Here is a 9,486-nt window from a genome sequence, read left to right on the forward strand (position 1 = left end):
TTCAGTGGATGGAAGTCCAAAGAAAATGGGGACACTTACACAATGAAGTATGACTTGGCTGATAAAAAAACAAATTTACAGGTAAACGGATGTAACTAAAAAAATCATCTTTATTGAGGTATCTAAAACCCAAAAGGACAAATAAGGTATATTTTCTTCTATATGTGATTAGCTGTGAAGTAAATGTTAAACAAGTTACCATCCATAGAATATGGAGACAGGTACAAAGTAATGTACTTGGGGCACTGATCAATCTTCTCAGGAAGGACAAAAATTAATAGTAATAGTCATCGAGATCAGGGTAGCAAAACAGGAGACTCAAGAGGGGATCAGGACACATGCTGGGATGAGACAGAGAATACAGAGAAAGACAGTTAAAGTGAAGGCTCACTCGAGTGTTAGTATGGCAACCTAATACTGTAGAAACTTCCTAAGTGATTTACATATCTGAAGGATATCTATTCACATTTGCCAAGTAATCAAAAGAAAGGATGACTGTGCAACTAAGTCCATATCTGTTTCTTCTACATTTTATTGGCCTGTTTTCCTTTGTTTTGTTTATTGGTTTGTATATTTTTCCCATTCTTATTTGTATTTATTTTGTCTAATGTTTTATTTTACTTTAGTTAACTTTTGCCCCTTTCATTTCCTACAAGAGACAGAAAGCCTGGCATCAAAAAGTCAGTAAACGTGAAGAGAAATTGGGAAGATCGATGGAGGAGGAAACATAATCATGACACATTGTATGAAAAAAATCTATTTTCAGTAAACAAAAGGACATACATAAGCGTAAAATTGAAAAATATTGCATTAGTAATTAGAAATAACTAAATATCTAGATATATGACTTAACAAATTTGAGACAAGAAAACTTAAAATCCTTAGAGTCTTTCAGCAATAAGGTTCAGAAAATATCTAATGTTTCACTGAAACATATCTGCCTCATCACCCCCCAAAAGGCCCAGGACCATAGGGTTAACTAGGGACTTGTAACAGAACTTTTTCAAATTGACATTAACAATGCTCAAATTATTACACAAAACAGAACAGGCAAATGGCATTTGCTTTATTCCCTCAATAATAATGCCCTTCACACACTCATATCCTCTCACATTAAAGCCTCTCATTCCAAATTTTTTAAATTTTTATGAATTCATTATTACCATGGAACCAAAATAAAATACAGACTCATAGCAACCACAGGAAAGTTAGACGCCTATCTCCATGATCTACAAAGAGTCTAAATAGATTACAAACAAAATCCAAAGACACATTAAAAAGATCATTCTGCATGACCAAATTGTTTTTAATCCAAAGATTTAGTGGCAGACTAATATAAGAAAATCAAAAATGATATTAATCACATATATTGATTCAGTAAAATACCCAACTTCATTCTTGTAATAGAGGAGATAGTAAACCAACTAGACATCATATGTTACCAAATAACCCAAGTTCTAAGAATGAGTTTCATCTTTTTGAATCATGATGTGGTATGTCCTTCGGTATATGTGTTGCTTTTATTGGTTGATGAATAAAGCTGTTTTCACCTATGGTAAGTCAAAATACCACTAGGCAGGAAGTTCAAAGAAAGATACATGGAGAGTGTAAGTGGAATTAAGGTGACTCTGTGTAGTTACTGAAGGAGAATGATGCCAAATTACTATCAATATGCGGCAGCACGTGGCAATGCATAGATTAATAGAATTTGGTTAATTTATGGTTTAAGAGCAAATAAGGAATATTCCTGAGCAATTAGCCAAACAGTATTGTACTTAATACAGTATCTGTGTGATTATTTAGGTGGGAGCCATCATGAAATGAAAGTGCAGTATGCGTTTACATAATCAAATGGCCTATCTTAGTCAGTGTTCTGCCATTACAGTGAGATGACATGACTGTGGAAACACCTATAAAGGAAGATATTTAATTGGGTCTTACAGTTTCAGGGGCATTGCCCATTTTTATCACAGCAAGGAGCACAGCAGTATAAAGGCAGGCAGGCATGGTACTAAATAATTAAGTGAGAATTTCAAATTCAAGTCTGCAATCAGTATGAAAAGAGAATGACACTGGACTAGCCCTATACTGTTGAAACCACAAAATCAACTCCCAGTGATGTATTTCCTCCATCAAAGCTATACCTCCTAATCCCTTCCGATAGTTTCATAAACTGGTGGACTGTAGGATGAGGGCATGCTTGTGGGGTTTTGTGTTCTTCCCAGTTCCCACAGCAGATAGGCCCCAAAGAAAATCACACAGAGGTCTCCATAAGTTAAAAACCTATGGGCCCATCAGCTCAGGCTTCTTATTAACTCTTATAATTTATATTAGCCCATTATTCTTGCCTATGCTAGCTACATGGCTCAGGACCTTTTTCAGTGGGGTAGGTCACATCCTGATTTTCAGTGTCTGGACAGGCCTGGAAAAAGAGCTCCTTTCTTCCCACAATACTGCTGCTCAAATTGCCCCACCTCAACTCCCTGTCTGGCTGTCCCGCCTATCATTCCTGCCTGGCCAAGAAGTGTTTATTTAGAACATAATTGACAGAATACAGAAGTGTTCCACACCAGTGAACAAGCATCCAATTATGTGAGATTGTGGGTGAGATATACTCTTCCATATCACCCCATTCCCCTCCCCAGAATCATAGGCTTATAGCCACATCAGAATGCAGAAATACATTCAATCCAAATTAAAAATATTCCATATTCTATGACAGTCTCAACACTCTTTAAAAGTCCAATATTCAAAGTCTCTAATACTTGTGTCCATGTCTTAACTGTAATCCCTTGTAAAATTAAGCTTACAAGCATATCAAATCTTTCAAACATACAATGGCACAGGAAATACATTGCCATTACAAAGGTTAAAAGAGTTTATAGTAAGAAAATACTGTACCAAAAGAGCAACTAAAGCTGGAAGGGAAAACTTCAAGTTCTATATCTCTATGTCTGATGTTAAAGTATTCTTCAGATTTCAAAATCCTTTAGCTTTGCTGACTGCAACATACTTCCCTCCCTTGGATTGGTTTCACACCCTGTTATCAGCACTCATTATTGGGTATCTCCTGACTCTGGCATATAGAACATCTTTCTATTTCTAAGACCATATGGGTTTTACCATCACAGCTTCACACAATAACCTCCATTGATTTCTAGGCAGGGACGCTTCAGACACATGCCTTGCCTGAGCAGCCTTCCTAAGTCATAAAGAGATTGCACAAGCTCTTTTTATATCCATGGCTCTAAAGACAGAACCATGGAGGCAAATTTGCTCAGTCCTTATGTTTTCTGGGCCTGGAACATAGTCCCTTAATTCTGAAAGCCGTTAGGTACTGATTGCAATACAGTATGAGAGACTGTCCCTGAGTCCACCAGGGTGTGTCCTGAAGCAGTAAATATAGTAACTTTGAATTGATGCTGTGCTGGTACAATGAAGAATGCGAGGTAAATGGTGCTTCTAGATGGCAGGCCCATGTAACATCCAAAAGAGAAAACTCGGGGAGTTTCAAGAGATACAGTCACAGCCTGCCAATTTTTTCTCCTTATACTTCAACCTTGAAAACCACTTGCCCCTTTGATAGTCATGTCTCCTAAATGTCTTCTGAGATACCATGTATTACACACTGACACATTGAAACAGAGCATCCCATGAATCTGTGTCCTCTAGGATCCAACCAGATCTGAGGAGTAAATACAAAACAGAATGCATTGATTAACTCCTGCCAGGGATGATAACCAAAGCCTCCCATGCTAATGGTGAGGGCACATCACACATCTTTTCCAGTATGTGTAATAACAAAATACAAGCAGCTCAGTATAATGTGATCCAAAGCCTACAGGACTGCTATCCAACTTGCTTTGGCACAGTTCACAAAGTCAGCTTCCTGTTGTCCAGAGACATATCCCACAGCCATATCAGAGATTATCTCTCAGAAAGAACCTGACGTACTAGATGCCTGATTAACACAGCCAATCAAAGGGAGAGCATGATTGATGGGCAGGTTCAAATGGATAGATATTTGAGATTTATGGCGTGAGTAAGTAACTGCTGTGTCAGACTCTGGAACCTCAACAACCTCTGAAGAGTTGAGACCGTGGAGTGGACTAAGGCAGTAGCCATCACCACAGAGAGGTAAGACCATGAATTTCCAAGACAGAATGTTAGGTACTTGTGGGGTGGGAGTTAGGAGACTCCAGGGAAAATCAAGTAAATACCAAAGACTATAGTCTAATCTTCAGAAACAGAGGTTTGTGTAGGTATAGTGGAATAGGTAGCAAAGACAAAGATGACACCACATCCCTTATAGATCTGTTTGTGTGGGGTCCCATTACGTGAAAGTCTGGATCTGCCCACAGAGATTTACACCAGGTCCTTTGAATACCAGTAAACATCACTGGCACCTGCTGGTCCAGAAGAGATCATCTCTTGCACAAAACCCCAGAATGGATCTGTTTTGAGTTCACATGGACAGAAGTAGTAGCAGATGGTGTGTTCCTAATAAGTGCTATGGGCAGTGTTGCTTTAGAGATCCAGGATGTTCAGAATCTTTTAATTTCATGATCACCTTGCTATTGTACTCCACCTACTCCATGGTTCTGGGCTCCTGTTAGTTTTTGATATGACACTATTCTGATATAGGTAGTGAGCTGAGAATATGATTTCACAGTTCCAACGGTAGAATACAAGGAATAGCAAATGACTTTTCCAAAATTCTTATAGAAGATATTTTAAAATGGTTTATTAAAAAAGAGAGGGTTAAAGACAAGCCTAGTACTTTATGCATATTAGAAAAGCTTATAATGTCATGTAGTCCCAATCCTTAAGTTCACCTTGAAAATAGAATCCAATACCATGTGACAGAAGTTTTGATTGGTATAAAAAATGACTCAGTGATATCCTAGACTATGATAGCTCTTTTACTTCTGTTCCTCACAGTGGTTGAAGACATTTCTGAAGTAATAAGATGCATTTCATCTAAAGTTTTCATTGCTAGAATTCTGGACTCATGCTGTTCATTTTGTATTGAATCTAATAAACATCATTTGATGACTCAGTTCAAACACATCCTACAACTTTTCTGCAGTCTCTCAAAAATTATTTGGAAGAATAATTCAAAACTTTTATTGACCACAATGGATTAATTTATTATGAAGGAGTAAGAAGACATAAAATTATTTCTGTAGTTATGTCTTCATTTCTCTTTCTTATCCAGGCTCTTCAGTTATGACTCCTGCTGTCTTCCTGTTCATCCTGTGCTTAGGAGTTGGGTCACGTGTTTCGGCACTTGATCCCAGTTTGGATGCTGTATGGGAAGAGTGGAAGATACTCTATGAAAAATCATACAGCCTGGTTGGTATCCTGGAAACTGTCCAGAAGGGCCCCAGAGTGCAGCTGTCTAGGCATAGTAGAGGTCATAAGTGCCCCACTACAACTAACACCATGAGGTTGCTTAATCACAACCATTGTGAGCAATGGGTAGCCAGATTCCCTTTCGTCAGTATGAGGAGAATATGTGACTATTGTGTCCTAGACTAGCTCTCCTGGGCCTCTAATCACCTGCACAGTAAATCCACAACATCAGCTTGTATAGGAGTTTAATTATAAAGAAATGTCACCCATTATGTTCTTATCCAGGAGGAAGAAGCACTGAGGAGAACAGTATGGGAAAAGAACATGAAAATGATTAAACTTCACAATGGGGAGAATGGCCTGGGGAAGAACGGCTACACCATGAAAATGAACGCCTTTGGTGACATGGTGAGCGTGACATGCATTACTTCACACTGTGCTCTCTTGAGCGCTTTACATGGAGTCTTTTCTGGTATAATCATTTATGTACTTTACCTTGAAGACCGATGAAGAATTCAAGAAAATGGTGGTTGATTTCCCAATGAAAATTTACCAGACGGGGAGAAGCTTCTGGGAACACTCTCTTAGTCATCTACCCAAACTTGTGGATTGGCGAGAAGAAGGCTATGTGACTCCTGTGCAGCACCAGGTTTGACAGTGCCACCTGCCCTTCTTCTTAAACCATATTGAAGAGGAAAGAACTTAGTGCCTCTGTTTTCTTATAGAATGAGTAGAGATTTACAGCTCATTTTTTAAATAATATAATTTCTTCTTTGAATTCATACATTTTCCAATGTATATTGATCTTGACGGTCCACCAAACACGTTCTCCAGGTATGAACTTCTACCACATCTCATTGTAGAGTTCATGTACCTTCTATTGTCATTAATAACTTATAAAGCAAGAACTCTTTCACAAATGTGGTGGTGGGGACTCACAGGAGCATGTGTACACTATCAGTATCCAAGTCCACTGGGAGACTGACGTCTCCTTTCTAGGCATCTGTCAACTGCCATTTCCTCATTTTCATGAATTATTCACCTGTTTATGTTGTTACCTGAGTTAACATTTGTTTGTGAAAAACCATATTTTCTTCCCTTAGGGCAATTGCGGCTCTTCTTGGGCTTTTGCTACAACTGGTGCCATAGAAGGACAAATGTACAAAAAGACAGGCAAACTCATTCCTCTGAGTGTCCAGAACCTAGTGGACTGTTCTCAATCTTATGGAAATTATGGCTGTGATTGGGGTAACACATACTTTGCCTTTTTCTATGTTTGGCTCAATAATGGATTGGAGGCTGAGGCGACCTACCCATATGAAGGAAAAGTAAGTGGACTTCATATATTGTCATTTCAGCTCAACGTAGTGAGGGACAACTGTAGATATGATACACTATCTTTAGCACTCAGATTGAATAGTAGAATCGCTCTCTATACACTTATTTCAGTCATTAAGTATCGACCTTTGCATATATTTTTGGTGTGATGATTTTGGTGTAGTTCCTTTCTGTGTACATTGAGAATATAGAATTTATTACACATAAAATAGAATCTCTGCCGTGATGTAGGATGTCCTGATTTATATGTGTTACTTTTGTTTTTTTGATAACTTATAATTTTTATTGTTTTTATTTTTTGTATTCTCAGCACATGTTTATTTTTTATTATTATTGAAAAATTTCTGCCTCCTCCCCACCATATAATAATCAAAACACAAAACATATAGGGTATACTTTTATTTTTTAATGAATAAATCAGTTTTGGCCAATGACTTAGTGGAGTAAAACCAGTTGAGATATTCAAACAGATAGAAAGAAAGAAAGAAAGAAAGAAAGAAAGAAAGAAAGAAAGAAAGAAAGAAAGAGTAATCAGTGTCAAGGTGATTACAAGTAGCTGCTGAAGGACAAAAATGTCAGAACATTACTGGTAAGCCACACCTTTGTGACAATACATAGATACAATGAAATGGGTTAATTTAAGATATAAGAGCTAGCTATGAATATGCCTGAGCTATTGGCAAAATATTGATGTAACTAATATAGTTTCTAGATGATTATTTACGTCTGGGTTGCTGTGATAGGAAAGCACATACTCAACTTAGCATGCAGCAATAAAAAATTATTATAAATAGGAGAAAATATTCGTTGTCACTGAGGACAAGAGAACTTATTTTCATTTCTAGATCTGCCAGTACCAATTCACTTCCTAGGATGATTTACAATAATCCAGACTTGTGTGCTCAATTGCAAAGAGCAGAGTGTGGTGGTTGTGATTCTCTCCCAGGACATGGAGGGAAAAAACTGAGTCTCTTATCTCTTCACATTTCAAAGGAAGGACCCTGCAGGTACAATCGTCTGAAGGCATCTGCTAAAATTGAAAGATTTGTGTCCCTCCCAGAACATGAGGATTTCCTAATGAATGCTGTAGCAAATGAAGGGCCCATTCCTGTTGCAATTGATGCGCTCCATGAATCTTTTAAGTTCTACAGTGAAGGTTAGATTATTTCCTTCTAGATATTAAAAAAAAAAAAGCCATTGAGACATCCCCATGTCATGACAATTCTCAGACTGGCTGCTATGTAAAAATGTGATATGAATTGTTAAGTTTCTAGATTTTACTCATCTCCACATAATAGTCCTGAGTATTGAATTTCAACTGGTATGAACCACCAGATAAACATTAATGTTTCCCATTTAATAAAATATATTGCTTAAGTAATTTCTCAATGACTCTTCTTTTCGTGGACCTTTTAGATGTTTATAGAAACTGATTATCTGAAATAGAATTGAAACAGAGACTTTAAATTAAATAATTTAGTCCTGTAATTTTAACTTGGCATGAGACACTAGAAGAAAAACTGTGAAGTTCCAAGGAGTCATTTCGTATGCATGCATCAAGTAGCTATCAATAAATCTCACTATATTGAATATTTTCAGTTTTCAGGGAAACTGTATGTTTAATTTTTTGTGAGTGCCCCCATGTATGAGTATTAGCATTTTTGTGAACATTTAACTAGCTCAAGTATGATTGTATCATTTCACTGATTGTTGAAATAGATCTATTGTTGGTGGCTATCGTCACTGCCAGGAGTCCTGTGCATCTCACATCAGTTTCTGTGTTATTTCTCAGGCATTTATTATGAACCAAATTGCAGCCGTTATAATTTGAGTCATGGAGTTCTGGTGGTTGGCTATGGATTTGATGGAAATGAAACAGATGGCAATAACTACTGGCTGATCAAGAACAGGTATAAATTGTCATAAAAATCTTTATTTGAAATTTTAGGAGCTAGAGAAATGGTTCATTGGTTAATGACACTGGAGGCACGTACAGGGGATTCTTGATGAGATTGCAATTTTGAGTCAATATTTTGATATAAAGTTAGAAGATTTGTTTCATTTAAGTTGAACAAAATCTGTTCTTGTTTTCCCATGTGCATGGATGAGGTGTACTTGACTGTCTGCATGTCTGCGCACATGTGTGCACCAGTAAACATGTGTAGAGGTCTGATGTCAGCATCAGTTGTTTCTCAATCACTATATAACTTCTATATTAAGGCAGTGTTCTTTTCTGATCTAAGAGTTCACAATTTAATCTGGCTTACCAGCTTGCTCTTGGTATGTTCTGTGTGTATGTCTCAAGAATGAGGTTTACATACCCACTATAATGTTATTCTGGCTTTCCAGTGTGGCTCGTGTGACTGATCTTAGGTCTTTTACTGCTGAGTTGCCTAAAGTTCCAAGAATTTACTAACAGTATGTTCTCATAAAATTCAAAAACTTTCATTTGTTTCTAGGGTATCAATGTCATGTATGTGACATTGATTTTGTATAATCTGACACATTTGAGAGTTCTGAATTATGTAATTGTAGAAAGGTATCCTGCTGTGGTTTTCACATTTCTTTGTGAGGCCCTCTTGGTGCTCAGGAGTAGACCCTCTGCCTTTCCTGATCATTTTGTTAGGTCGGCCTCTTGACAAATCCATCATGTGGTAAGTTTTCTACTAAACGAAAAGTATGATCTCTTGCAGCTGGGGACAAAGCTGGGGCATGGACGGCTACATGAAAATTGCCAAGAACAGAAACAACCACTGTGGAATTGCTTCATTTGCCAAATACCCTCAGGTGTGA

General features: G+C 37.5%; 1 protein-coding gene across 1 annotated transcript; it reads left to right on the forward strand.

Annotated features, from left to right (window-relative positions):
- Window positions 1-5,229: 5,229 nt before the first annotated feature.
- Window positions 5,230-9,486, forward strand: LOC142848733 (cathepsin Q-like). The gene is made up of 7 exons (XM_075970921.1): window positions 5,230-5,355; window positions 5,641-5,763; window positions 5,858-6,004; window positions 6,459-6,683; window positions 7,687-7,849; window positions 8,486-8,603; window positions 9,387-9,486. Exons 1-7 carry the CDS (start codon window positions 5,230-5,232, stop codon window positions 9,484-9,486), a joined length of 1,002 nt encoding a protein of 333 aa, XP_075827036.1.

This window comes from Microtus pennsylvanicus, chromosome 4 (assembly GCF_037038515.1).
Source record: "Microtus pennsylvanicus isolate mMicPen1 chromosome 4, mMicPen1.hap1, whole genome shotgun sequence".
Lineage (NCBI taxonomy): Eukaryota > Metazoa > Chordata > Mammalia > Rodentia > Cricetidae > Microtus > Microtus pennsylvanicus.

Bases quoted from the DNA above. Each gene is read 5' to 3' on its own strand.
- LOC142848733 (XM_075970921.1), top strand. From the start codon at position 5,230: ATGACTCCTGCTGTCTTCCTGTTCATCCTGTGCTTAGGAGTTGGGTCA. The intron at 5,764-5,857 runs GTGAGCGTGACA...TTTACCTTGAAG, and splicing joins TGAACGCCTTTGGTGACATG to ACCGATGAAGAATTCAAGAA. The intron at 8,604-9,386 runs GTATAAATTGTC...GATCTCTTGCAG, and splicing joins TACTGGCTGATCAAGAACAG to CTGGGGACAAAGCTGGGGCA.